General features: G+C 41.5%; 1 protein-coding gene across 2 annotated transcripts in view; it reads right to left on the reverse strand.

Annotated features, from left to right (window-relative positions):
* The window catches only part of PPP1R12B (protein phosphatase 1 regulatory subunit 12B), a 185,028-nt gene that overhangs the window by 92,135 nt on the left and 77,968 nt on the right, over nucleotides 1-14,925 (reverse strand). For both annotated transcript variants that reach the window (XM_080918063.1, XM_080918062.1), the window contains exon 13: nucleotides 12,842-12,997. In XM_080918063.1, the coding sequence (XP_080774189.1) occupies nucleotides 12,842-12,997 (156 nt within the window). The remainder of the gene's footprint in view (nucleotides 1-12,841; nucleotides 12,998-14,925) is intronic.

Below are 14,925 nucleotides of genomic sequence, written 5' to 3' on the forward strand. Positions count from 1 at the left end.
AGCCTACTCCCCGAGTTTGTCCCATTATATGGTAATTTCTGCTAACTTCACAGATGTCAGGGTGAGCCAGCCCCAGGGGTATGGGAGCATGAGAGCTGACCCTGCTTCCTGCCAGTGGCAGCTTTGAGTGGAATAACCTGAGCAGTGCTGGGGAACTTGCCCTGGTGGTGTGGATGAGGGAGAGCCAACCATCGTCTGACCAGTGCAGCTACCACCCAGGCCCCGATCAGAGCTCTAAATTGGCCCACCTGAAAATCTACATCATCTGCGGGAGAAGTGAAAGGGCTGGTCTGCTGATCCAGGGCTACAGGATCTCCATGACACAGAGCAACAATGGGATAACCAGGACTCCCAGTGAGGATCCAATATTGATGGTGTCGGAGAAGCCAGAAACCTCAAACCATTTGCAAGTAAAGATGTGTAGACAGAGGGACATACTATGGGGCACACTGTGGCACACTCTAGCTTCCATGATGAGATATTTTTCTATGCTTGTGTGTGTGTGTGTGTGTGTGTGTGTGTGTGTGTGTGTGTGCGCGCGCGCGCGCACTTTCTTTGGGGAGTGTTGCAAGAGTAAAGAGCTGATATAAGGAGATGAGTGGGACTGGGGTATATGAGGTAAAACTCACAAAGAATCAATATAAAGTTAAAGAAAAAAAGAAAAGCAAGAGGAGGAGGAAGAGGAGACTTTTTTTTGGTTTTTTTTTTTTTTTTTTTTTTTTTTTTTTTTGCCATTTGCCATTGCAATGTCACTGGGTTGGCAGGTGGAGAAGAATTTCTATTTTAGTAGCTCAAGAGTGAGTAAGAAGCTGGGAAGTAAACAGAGTGAAATCAGGGGCTTTTCCAAGAGCAGCAAGCAGCTAAGCAGGGTGAAGCTGGTAACATCAGAGCACAGTGTGGGCCAGAGCTGAGTCCTAAGATGGGAAGAACTGCGCCTGCCAAGTACAAATCTTCTGTCCAGGGCACACTTGTCAGAGAGCAACTAAGCTTGTGGTTTACTTCCCATTATTTATGAATTATGTGTACCAATGAACACAACTGATTTCATTATAATGGACACTGGCTCCTGAAGGACAATTCAAGTGTCACTACATTTTACTTCCATGCCCAGGATCACTGGCCCATTTTCAGCACCAGTGCCTGGGGACCCTGAATCGCACCCTCCGTACCACCTACAGAGGAAATAAAGCAAAGAGGTAATATACGGCCCAGAGTTACTTTAAGGACCCTGAGGAAGAAAGACTGTTATATAAAGAAGAACCAGGAACAATCATCTGGCAAATGCTCCCAGCTAAGCCCTATTTGTGAATACTTCTTTTAACAATATGTAATAATTTATTTATTTATTTTATATATTGTCGTTGTCATCAGACACACCAGAAGAGGGCATCAGATCCCATTACAGATGGTTGTGAGCCACCATATGGTTGCTGGGAATTGAACTCAGGACCTCTGGAAGAGCAGTCAGTGCTCTTAACCACTGAGCCATCTCTCCAGTCTCCTATAAATACTTCTTAAACAGAAATATCTTACCCAACGTTCCAGAACTCTGCCAAAGATAAAACTCTTACAGCTAGCATTATGACTCAATGCTGTACAAGATAACTTCTCTTCTGATTTTCAGAAGCCCTTCATTTCCCATCAAATTTGAAAGAAAATAGAAAGTTTCCATTTGCTGTGTTTTCCGAAGTGACAGTTCCCTATACTCATTTCCACTACGGTCCCTTTAAAGACATTAAGAGAGTCAATCATCACACTCATATTGGCAAGCTCTTGGTGTAGAATGGTCCATCTCAGGTTAACATTTTAGATACCCTTGTGTGGTCCTGCTGAGGTCAAAGAATGGCAGTAGACAAGGTTTTTAATTCCTGCTTTTTTAATTACTAATTCTGATTACTGAAAAGTTCTTTAACTTATCTGAGCCTCAACGTGTACTATGGAGAAGCAGATGGGGCGTACAATAAACTTCAAAATCATTAATTACTTTAGTCTAAGCCTTTCATATATATAAAAGCTGACTCAAATTCCACCTCCATGAAGCCTATTCTAATTATACTATCCTCCATCAGTCATCTTGCTTTTTTTCTGAAATCCTAGTATATTTGGTCAAATACAATGCTGAACTGAAGGAGAAAATGAGCGTTAGAGATCCTCAATACTGCAAACACAAGGTATGGCATATCCCAGAAGGAACACAATGAACATAATGGTTACAAAGCTTGCCTGGAAGACACCTCCTGCTTTATTGAAAGGTAAAGCATGCATCCTACTTGCAACCCAGAGAGCTTTTCATCCGGTGTCTGTTGCTGTCCCCTGAAGAAGTGTCAGGAAATCCACAAGGGCTTTCATGTACTAGAAGCTATTTCTTTCCTGAGACAGTGAAATGGAATATGGGAGACAAGCTCCTCTGAAAACTGATCAGACACAAACTCGATTCTTTGATGGCGTACATGGAGTAGTTTAGCTGACATTCCTCTGCTGCCACCTGAAGGGCATAGAAGATTCCTACAATGGATCCAACATCTGTGGATTCAGCTCTGAGAGATGAGGAAAATCCAATAAAAAGCCACCTGATAAGTTCACAGAGCAGGGACAAAAAGGAACAGATTACCATTTAATTGGTCAAATCTGTCCTAAGAACACTGTGAAGAGGATTCTGGGTTTGGCCTGGAGCTGGAGAGCAAAGGTGGTCAGTGGTGGTATTTAAAAAGACTTTCTAAACACAGCAGCATTAGCACAGGCACACTGACCAACAATATATGTGGGACCTCATGAAACTGAAAAGCTTCATCCTACCACAGACACACTTGCTCAACCATGAACATATAGCCAGAAATGAAAAACAACTTAGATGTCCTTTAAGAGAAGAATGAGTTTGCAGTCAAATGAATAGAACTAGGGGGAAAAAAATCACCGAGGGAGGTATCCCAGACTCAGACAAATATGGTATGTATGTGGTTGCATCTATGTGGTTATCAGCTGAAATCAATGATAACCAAGCTACATTCCCCAGGACGGCAGAGATATGGATAGAGTAAGGGACTAGGCTGAGACCCTTTAATACAGTTCCTCATGTTATAGTGATCTCCAACCATAAGATTACTATCGTTGCTATATCATAATGGTAGTATCACTACTTTTATGAATCATAATGTAAATATATTTTTTCTGATGGTCTTGGGCAACCCCTATGAAAAGGTTGTTTGAATCCCAAAGGGTTGTGGCCCACAGGTTGAAAACAAGTGGGTTAGAGGAAACAGATTGATTTCATTAGGAAGGGAAATAGAATAGATCTAGGGTGGGGCTGGAATGGGAAGGGAGAGAGAGCTGTGGGAAGGATTACAGGAAAGACAGCTAAAGTTAAGGAACATTTGAGGGAAAGTATGAAAACCTCATATAGTAGACACTTCCTAAAATATATACATAAATGAAGATGATCTAAATGAAATCATCACATATTGGAAAGCAAGAGTCCCAACTGGCCATCTCTGATCATAAAAAAAAATTTCCAATACCAAGATTGAGTTACACATAATTGAGTTGTTGGCCAAAGGGGCCCCACAGGAATCTCCAAGCAACCTAGGCTGCTGCTGAGACAGGTTGGTCTCTACAAACTGACAGCAAGGCCCCACTGCTGACAACACCCACACAACTCAGTGAAGGCACCAAGCTGCCGCCCAGTCTTCATACTATATTTCAGTGTCTGTAGTACAGAAACGCATTCCATTCACTCTCCCAACAAACATACAAACAAAACCCAAACAAACACCAAGCCAGCCACAAACTATGTATCTACAGTGGTGTACTGCCTGCAAAATATTCTAGGAAAATGCTGGCACAACGCTTATGGAAGTGATCGACCAATAACTGATTTAACTTAAGGCTCACACCATAAGATGGAACCCATACCGGATACTGCCTGGGTGACCAAGAACCCAAGACTTGATAGTGCAGAGACATAAGGTAAAAAAAAAAAAAACAGAGAAGTTTCTGCAGTAGTTGAGAACAAATACAGAGACCCACAGCCAGACATTATGTTGAAAATGAAGCCTTAGAACACTCACCCCTCAATGGAATGTCTCTATCAAATCCCTCTCCTTAGAGCTGAGGGAATCCGGAGAAGAGGAGGCCGAAAGAGTCTGTGCCTATTCATATTCATAAAGAATGTGAAGAAACACAAGTTCTAAGCCAGCTATTCATAAATACCTACATCTTATTCTCACTACCTGCAGTTTCTCCTTCTCTAGCTACACCAGTAAAACAACCAAGTTAACTTCCCAAAGAACTACAAGAAAAAGGAGACCAAAAAGCCATGATGGGGTAGATGTTGGGGTGGGCCAACTCAAAGCCTGGGATCTAGGCCAGGGTGGTGCTGAGTTGGCCAGTTCTCCTGCAGGAGGCAACAGATAGGACCAGCTCTCCCCTGCTCATCTGGGGCAGCTCTCTGTCACTTGTACCACCAGGGACAGCAAGGGGCAGGGACAGCTCTCTGTGTAGATGTGGGGAACATAGCAGAATGGACAGACTCCTCTTTGGGGCCACAGACAGCTACATAGACCCCTGCTGCTGCAAGCCCAGGGAACCAGACATAGCCCTTGGTAGCAGCACCGGCAGGACCTCCCCATGAGCTCAGGTGGTAGTGCAGGCTGCTCCTTACCACCTGCCCTCTCCAGTTCCACTTCTCTTCACAGTACACCAACTGACCCACTTCTCTTCACAGTATACCAACTGACCCACTTCTCTTCACAGTATACCAACTGACCCACTTCTCTTCACAGTACACCAACTGACCCACTTGTCTTCACAGTATACCAACTGACCCACTTCACAGTATACCAACTGACCCACTTCTCTTTCTCTCCCGTCTCTCCACTACATACTTGCTTATCACAGTGATGGAGTCCACACCACATGGTGGCGGGCAATGGCCCCTGGGTGTCATCTGCCCTGCCCAGGACTCATAGCAACAAGTGGGGACCTGCTAATCTGCCTTTTTTTTAAGATAGGGCCTTAATATATAGCCCAAGCTGGCCTTGAACTCATAATATTGTCTTCCAGTTTCCTATGTGCTAAGGTTATACCCCTCCACACTCAGCATGAATGTGCCTTCTTAGAAATGATTATAGAAAATAGTACATTGCTACCCAAGGAACTACAGAGCAGTAGGAGGCTGGACAGTACTGAAAAATTCTGATTTAGCATGCCACTTGAGTATTTGCTATGTGATTTCAGGTAAAGCAGGTTCCCTTTCTGACCTGTTCTTTGTATGTAAATGAGAGCTCAGAATATCTTCTTTGTAATTCTTCTTTGTGAGAATTAGAAATAATTGATGGAAAACAGATATTTTACACAAACTGTAAAGACTTTACTTGACAGTATTCATGTTGTTATTTTAAAACGTGTCTTTCTGTGCCTAGCTTCTCTAGACCTAAGATTTGGGAAAAAAATTTATCCAAAAGTCTAAATGGTGCTACTATTTTAGATTTCAGATTGCTTATTTAATTTAATTTTTAAACACTGTATGCTGTAGGGATCCTGCATCTCAGGTCGTGAGACTGTTTTTAATGTGGGTTCACTTACCTGTGTCTAACCTCCTTGTCTATCAGTTACAGAGATTCCAAACTAACACAAAATGAATGTTACTGTAATAAAGCAGCTCTTTGGGATTTCTAGTACATATAAAAATGCTTAATATTTTTATAGTCAATTTTGCTGTAGCAATGCCTAAAATACAATATATGCAACTTTAATGTAAACCTTTTATTGTGCTGACAAGATGGCTTAGTGGATACAAAGGCACTTGCCACTAAGCCTGGTGACACTGATTGATCCTCTCTCCTTCCCTTCCTTCTTGCTTTGCTTTGTTTTGAGACAGGGTTTCTCTGTGTAGCCCTGGCTGTCCTGGAACTCGCTCTGTAGACCAGGCTGGGGTCCATCTCACAGAGATCCTCCTGCCTCTGCCTTCTGAGTGCTGGGATTAAAGGTGCATGTCACCACTGCCTGGTCTTCCTTTCTCTCACTTAATAACTCTGGACTTTTGGAGATGGGTTTGAGACAGGCCCAGGCTGGCCTCACAGTTTTTCTAATCCTCCTGCCTCAGCCTTCTCAGTGCTCTGCTGTACCTGACTTTCACCTTTCCTTTCATGGAAAATTTCTCCTGGGACAGTCTGATGCTATTTTATTTTCAATGTACATGTTGCCTATTATCATGTACACTTTGCACTCTTCTTGCTCAATATTCACACAAGGAAAGAAAGACTGCATCAATAAAGAAAAAGTAGGTTCAACTTTGCTATAGATGTTTGGACAAGGAAAACATTTGAGAGCAAAAATGGAGAGAGATTGAGAGCTTTTTTTTTTTTTTTTTTTTTTCTTTTTTTTCTTTTTTTTTTAAATTGGCAAACTGGTTTAGAGATAGTTGTTTTTTAAAATGATGGCTTAATTATTTGTTTTATAATTTCTAGCATTCCAACATTAGCTGGAATAACTACCTAGCTTAAAGAGACACCAAAGGACTCAAAGGTTGGTATGAGGGTAGATTGCTCAGTCTGTATAGGTCACACCTTGAGAAGCAAGTAGAGCTGAATATAATGTGAGTTATTCAGAGGGACAAGCAATTTTAGCTTCCTGTGGAAACAAACTATTTATAGTCATTTCTTGGGTGGATGGAAGGAAGGACATCTGAAGAAAGTGATATAAAATTCAGGGCTGGTTAGAGGGAGGGAAAAGGTGACAGGGAAACAAAGAGGAGAAAAGGCGGGCAAAGACAGTCACCATCAGACTCTAACATCAGACCCGGGGATTATTTTATATTCTGTTGCTAAGGAAGACTTGGAGCTTTGGAAAATGAACTTGACCACTACATGACTGTGACAGCTGCTACTTGGCCTGGTATCCCTGCAGAGCTACCTGCCAACTGCTGGCCACTTGCCATTCTGTCCTGCAGTCTGCCAGTCAAATCATCTGACTCTTCAGAGCCAGATGAGCCTGCTGTTTTCTATAGTCCCCAGGTCAACCCAAAAACTGGAGGACTGTGGTTACTGTTATATTCTGGGCTCCAAAGCAAGACAGGCTGGCCTTGGAATCAAACTTTAATTCTGAATGGGTATTATTCTGGGAAATCCGCAAACAGAAGTTAATATTGTGTTTACTTGGTATCACAACTTGCACCTGGGTTTGTACACGTAACAATGTATCAGTGGTTCACTGAGTCCCGACCTAGTGGCAGAAGGGTAAGGTTGGCATTGGTTATTGGCCAGTCCTACACACACTCACAATGCCTTTCTGAAAACAAAACATCTGAGGAGAGACAACCGTGAAATGGGGTGCTTAGTCCCACCACACCCCAGTCTAAGTGACTCAATTACAAGGCAAAAGGAGATTATTTCTGAGTGGTGGCTTTCTGCTGCTTAAGTCTTGCAGTGGCCTGCTTCAAATCCCCACTTTTCCCAATGCTAATTGTTTCAAATTGGACCTGTGAATGAGGACTTCAAGGCCCCACTGTGCTTTCCAGCAGGAGTCAAAACACTTCTACAATGAACTGATTACAGAGAAAGCTGAAGCTTCAAAAGAGAAGAATTATCACTCAGCATGCTCTTTCAGAAGAAAAATGTAGCTGTTTCAAAACATCTGATTTTTTTTCCTTTTAGTTTATGCTCATCTAGAGGGAGAAACTAAATGGTTTAAATTCTGTAAAGGCTTAAATGATATGTTTTATGTGATCAAGTCATTCCCCTGCTGAAAATTCTATGATGGTATTTCACAGCTCTGAGAACAGAAGATCAAGTTTCTTAACATAACCCAGACAAAAACTGGCTTGATTTGGTTTCTGCCTACCTTTCGAGCTCCACAATTTCCAAAGACTATCCAGTGGAATGTTAATTTGGGAGTTTCTGCAAGGCAAGAACTATCTCACTGGGTACATACCACAGCCTACTCATTCCCAAGCCCCACCTTCAACCACCACTCTTCCCAGATGACCAGAGAAGACTTCTGAGTGAGCCTGTTTAACTTAGCTTAATCCATCCTTCACCACTTGATTTGACTACACCTCATTCCCTTCTGCTAACTTCCACAGCCTCAAGGACAAGAAGGCTGTTTGTTTCATGAAATTGTTACCTCTAAAATATCAGTCACCCTCCCATTGCTATTTATTAATTTCCAGCTGAGTCTAGTCATCTCTTAGATACCAACACAGTCTGATTCAGATTCCCCTCGTCCACATCCTCACAGAAATGTATACATTTCCTTTTGAAGTGTGTGAGTGTGTGTGAGAGAGAGGGAGAGGGAGAGGGAGAGGGAGAGGGGGGGGGAGGGAGGGAGGGAGAGAGGGAGAGAGAGAGAGAGAGAGAATGGGTATGTGCACATGAGTACAGATATGATTGGAATCCAAAAATAAGCATCAGACCCCTGGAGCTGGCCATATAGGAATGTTGCAGTAAATATTAAAAAATAAGAAGGGCTTCTCTCTTTATCAGCCCTAAGGTCTCACTCCACCTGATTTTAGTACGGAGCTACATGCACCTCTGTTGCCCAGTCCGAGCTGTCCAAGGTTTCTCTTTGTCTGCTAGACTCCCTTCTCTTGGCAGTTTTACTCCACTTGTGACTGCCTTTGTCCTGGGGTGTTTTGTTACCCCAAAACTCAACACAAACACAACTCTACAGCCTGATTGCTTTTCATACAAGTTTATATATTCAATTCTCAATCCATAAACCCTCTACACAACAAGATTACATCAAATGGACAAAGATACAAACTGCCCTTCTGTATGAGATATTAGACCTATAAAATCCTTAAATGTTCATAGCTATTTAACACCAATTAAGCCCACCTGGATCTAGCTCATCCTTATGGATGCTCATCTTGGAGTTTCTCTTCTCCCTCGACCTCTGACCTCTCTCTCCACCCCCCTTACCCCACCCAGTCACTGGCTCTCCTTTATTTTTCTAATTAAAATGGGAAGGTTCAGATGACATCACCTCTTGAGTAAGTGACTGGGCAGCCCTTCTTGGGGAAGTGGAATTAACATTAAAATACAAACAGCTGCAGGACCATCTACATAGGAAGTTATAAGCTTCTGGATGTGGGTGCTGGGAACCAAATTTAGGTTTTTTTCAAGAGTAGACAGTGCTCTTCATGGCTAAGCTACCGCTCCAGTCCCAATTTATATATTTCTTCTTCATAGAACTTAAAAATCACACAGTAGTATTTGATCTACCTACCTGGCTTCTCAGAATAGATTTTCAATACTGAAGATCAGGAAACAGGGTTTTCCCCCTTTGATGTTGTAATTTCGATCTTTGACCGACATATAGCAGGCAGAGTCCTTCAATAAATAGCTGTCAGATGCTCCACATATGCAAGCCTCCACTTAACAAGACTATTCATTTATAACACTAAATGCTCGTGCCAGGATCCCAATGTTCAGGAATAAAGATCTAGATTTTATGTTAAAGTCTTGACTTGGGATTCCAAATTCTATGTGTAGTAAATTTTTTTCTCCAATTACATTTTTGTCCCTGCCCAGATCCTTGACTAAATTCTCTTCCTTTCCTTTTCTCTGAGGTAAAGGATTTACAATGTACACTTCAAGAGCTAGACAGGCATGTAAGTTACAAGTCTCAGTTAAGTGTGTCCTCACACGTGGCAGTAAAATCTGAGCCTTCATATTCATAGTGCTACATATAAATGTAACAATAATCATGGCCACCCATCCTGACAACCTGAATTCAAGTCCCAGGACCCACATGAGAGAGCCAACTGCTGCAAGCTGTCCTCTGATCTCCACACATTGCATGGCATCCAGCGGCCTCCTTCCTCCAAATTATTAAGTGTAATAAATATATTTTTACCACAATCACTTTTCCTCATTTCTTCAATCATTATGCCAGTGCAAGCCTGATTTGTCTTATGTGCCTTTCTTCTGCAACAGTCTGTTTACACCCATTATCACTCATTCGCTCCTGTCTAATAACTTCAGACAGAGTTTAAGCCAGAACTTAAAAAAAATTCATGACACCGTAAGCTTAAAATTGTCTAGTGCATATTGCCTACAAAATCCACTACTAGTATATACATGAGAAATACATACATATAAAATATACACATAAATGTTTATAGTAATATTAGTCATAACAGCTAACACGTAGAGATAATATCCTCAATTTATGAATAAACAAACAATATCAAATGATAGACTATAAAAAGGAATCAAGTCCTGACACCTGCCTCAACATGGATGCACTCTGAAAGAGGCTAGGCATAACCTCTCGTCTCGTTTCCATTCGACACGAAAGGTTGAAAATAAGAAAAACAGAAAATACATCAGCAGTTGCTTAGGCATGAGAGAAATAGGTATAGGAGTTCTATTACAGTAATGAGAATGTTCAAAATTCACTGTGCCAATAGTTTACACTTACTGATCCACATTCTAAAATCCAGTGCCTTTGGATGGAGAAATGGCTCAATGGTTAAGAGCATCTGTTGCTCTTACTGACACCCCAGGTTCAGTTCTCAGCACTCACATGGTAGCTCAGAACCATCTGTAACTCTGGTTCCAGGGATCTAATGCACGTCTTGTAATCTCCACAGGCACACACATTTGCACATACATGCATACCTGCAGGCAAAATACTCACACACATAAATTTTTTAAAAATCTAAAATTAAAATAAAACAATGTCCTGCCACTTTAAATGTGATATATAATTATGTCTTTATAAAGCTGTTAGAAAAATTCTATCAGACCATCATGATTCATAGCATATAAGTCCCAAATCCTCATCACTGGCCAAAAGATGCTGACACGATATAGTTACTGCCTACCTCCTCATCAAGCCTCATGTTAAACCATTCTTCCTTTGTGTTTCATTTAAACAAAAAACATATTGCAGTTTCTTCAAACAGCCTTACTCCACTTATCATTTCCTGTCTTTTACTTATCACTTGCTATGGACTTTGCTTAGAAGTTTATCCCCTAGGGGCTGAGAGATAGCTCAGAGCTTAAGAGACCATGATGCTATTGCAGAGGACCCAGGTTCAATTCCCGGTACTTACAACCATGGTGGTTCATAACAATCTATATCCAGTTCTAGGTATCCAGTCCCCTCTTCTGACTTCCTGGGCATCAGGCACGTGTGGCGTACATATATATGCAGGCAAAACACTCTTACACATAAAGTAAAATAAATCCTTTAAAAGGTTCTTTCACTGTGGCTTGTGGCAATCCTCTTACCTCGGCCTCCTGAGTTCCAGGGTTACAGATCGCTCCGTGCATGACTTCCTATACAAAATTACTGTTAAGAGACTGCATACGATAGCCGCCATGTTCTTTCATAGCTGCTACGTATCCTACAGACCTCTGTCTAAGCACCACACTCTCTTGGCAGCCTCCTGGAGTCCACCAGGAGAAGGACTCATACGCAGATCTCTGTGAACACACTGTAACACACACCATCTCTCTCTGGCACGGGCTGAACATCTGTTAACCAAACTACTGGGAACCAGAAGCGTATCAGATTTTGAACTATTTCCATAAATATAAGGAGGACAAGTGAGAGGTGAGGGAAATAGCTCAGCTCTTAAGAATACTTGCTGCTCCTACAGAGAACATGACCTTGAGTCCCAGAACCTGTACCAGGAGGCTCACAACTTCCTGTAACTCCAGCTACAGGGTCTCCGACCCCTTCTTCTGGCCTCTAAGGGCACTAGCAACACACATTCACAAGGAAATATGAATGTACACATGCATTCACATATGCACACATACACATGAATAAACATGCCTTTTTAAAAAGAAAAGAGGACAGTGACTGGCTCAGAGCCCTATCAGTCCAGATCATTGATTACCTCAAAACTTTATGAATGAACAGTAACAGGAACATGCTATTTTTCAATACACTTAACTTCTCCCCTTTCTTTCTCAAAATGTGTGCTTTGGGTTATCTTCACAATAAACAGGTACGGTAAAAAGTTAGGTACTGTAGCTCTTAGATTACATTTCCTGGCATCTCACATATACACACATACTGAGAGATAGAAAAATATCTTTTTGGATATGGAAAGTAAGTCAAACTAAAAAGCTAAACCTTGATAAAGGTTTGTTCTTTTCCTAGTTTTAAAAACCCTATACCATAGCCTGCACACTGGATTTCATGAGACATCAAGCTGAAGTCAGTGCTCAACGGCTCTCCCTTTTGTCACGCTCCACATTCTCTTCATCCTAACAACTATCCTAAAGCTCTGCTCTTTTTCTATCTACATCTGCTTTCTAGGAATTTCTCTCTAAAACCACCGCTGTGCAGCAGAGCATGATCGGCCATCTGCATTCCTAGTCTCAAGCTGGCTATGGCAAGAGGACCAAGAAGCCAGCCAGGGGCGCACGGCAAGTCTCAACAACTGCAGGCGAGCGAGTGACAACCCCACATCACCATTAAATATTCATTTCCTTCCCTGGTATTATTCTCACATGAATTAAATCTATGCACACAGCACTGCTTCTTTGAGCATTTCATCACAGTATTACTTTGCTGTACAAAGTGATCACAGAAAACTCAGAACAAAACAAAGGATCTTTCTCTGTGCTTTGAGCTCCTCATCACAAAAGGCAAAAAATATGCCTGTCAATTGTAAGACAAGTAGGAGAGAAAAGGCTCTGACTACACACACAGCCTAATGCTACACAGTCAGAAATAAGACCTCCACCAACCACAAAAACCTCCCAAGCTAAGACGTAACTCGACAGTAAATTAAGATCTATTTGAGCTTGGGTCAGACACTTCATACCCACTTCTTTATCTCTTCTGAAATCAGAGCCCTGCAAATGCACCAGCAAGCTCATACCTCCTCTTCTCCCGGGCTTCCACAGAGGAGTCTGTTCCAGCGGAGAACACTGTGGCAGCTGGAACCCCATTGGCAGTGCTTGGCACAGGGCGGTTGGTGATCACGCACAGTGGGGTACTGTCTGCTGTTGAATCAGCCTGGGATTTGTAAGGAGACCTGGAATTAAGAAAAGACAGGAGCAAAAAGAGAATGGTCAGGCTCGATGTACAGCAGGCGCTGGCACAGAGAAAGGAGGCACAGGTCTAATGAGAATCTTGCTCAGATTTTGTTTGTTGGTTTGTTAATTCTGAGCTTGTAAATATTGGAACAGTATGATTATACATTTAGTCTGATATCTGCCCAGGACTTATTTGTTATAGGATATTTTTTACATGACATTAAAAAACGAACAAACAAAAATCAGCTGTGGCACAAGGCAAGAAACTGACATATGCAGGAGAGCCTTAATGACTCATTACCACCTGACCTCCCTCCGAACATGCAAAAGAGAGAGGGTGTCGCCACAGGTGAAAAAGACGCTAGAACCACTTACAATGTTAGTCTCCACCTTCCCTCAGTTCTTGGCAGGGGAAGTCTTTGTGGCTGATCATCTTCTTGAATTCTCCATTTGAAAAGTATTCTACAACCTCAGTCTATTTGGCTCTCTCTCACCTAGTCCAGCAACTGCAGTCTTTCTTCCATTTAGCCAAGCGCCTAATTCTCTACATTCACAGCTGCCTAAGAGACTGAAGCAGAAGTGGAGCGGGGTTCTATATGCAACCTTAACTACAGACTGCAACAGCAAGCCGTGTAATTAAAGCCATTTCTGTCAAAAGATCTTTGTTTCTTAACAAAGAGTCAGGAGCAACCATTGGCTTTCCACCCAAAAAGCTATCATTTGTGATGTCACAGCTTGTTGCTGGGGTAACAGAGATCCAAAATTGATACTTGCAGAGATGGGAAAAGCAATGAAAAGCATGAATGTTAAAAATCTGTTTTTCACCTACTCACAATTTTTATCAGAAATGTTTACAAGTAGCTATAAGCTCACTTCCAAATAATCACATTATTAGAACAAATGTAAAAGAAATATTCAAATCATTAAGTCTAAACATGGCATTAAGAAACATAAAAATATAACAATTTTGAAGATAGAAACTATATTTTTAAAAAACGAGGTAATTCTCCAAAGAAATTAATATTTCAGCATAAGGTGATATTTTATATTCATTTTCTCATCTAAAAAGTTGAAGATGACTAATTTCTCTGATTTACTTGCATACAAGGAATACTAATAAACCTAACAAGATGCATGGATGTAAGAAATGGGGGCCATCCCAGGAACAATGTGCATACCCTGTAACTCTCAGGAGGAGTCTATGAGCCCAAGGATTGAGACCAGTCTGGGAAACAGACTCCATCCTCCCCACCACAAAACCAAAAAAATCAAGCAAACAAAACAAGAGAAACAAACAAAAAACCTTCAGTAAGATCATACTTAATAAGAGCTTTCTAAAGTTTCTTTTTGGGTTAGTAATATGTTTTGGCTTTTCTGCAATTTTTAAAAAGTTTTATTGATTAGTGTGCACTTGTATACACAAAATGTATGTGAGGAGGTCAGAGGACAACTCCTTTACATAAATTCTGGGGCTCAAACTCAGGTGGCCAGGCTTGTGCCCAATGTACCTTTACCTGCTGAGCCATCTTGCCAAACGTGCGATTTCTTAGACTGTTGAAATAACAGACATTTTATTTTCCTGTCCAGTGGGATGCTACTATTATTTTGAAACATGTTCTAACTTTACAAGCAAACTGTCAGAGCAGCTGAGACAGCTCCACGATGGGAGGGAGTGCTGCACAACAGACCCACAGAGTGCTACCAACCAACCAACTTAAAGAACTTATATCTTCACCTATAAAGTACAGAAAATATCGAATCATGCAGTTTTCATGATTATAAAACAAATCTCTCTCTCTCTCTCTCTCTCTCTCTCTCTCTCTCTCTCTCTCTCTCTCTCTCTCACACACACACACACACACACACACACACACACACATATACACCACTTAAGTAGTACCCACAATAAAATATAAACTCGGTATTT

The sequence above is a fragment of the Micromys minutus genome (genome assembly GCF_963924665.1).
Source record: "Micromys minutus genome assembly, chromosome: 6".
In the NCBI taxonomy this organism is placed as follows: domain Eukaryota; kingdom Metazoa; phylum Chordata; class Mammalia; order Rodentia; family Muridae; genus Micromys; species Micromys minutus.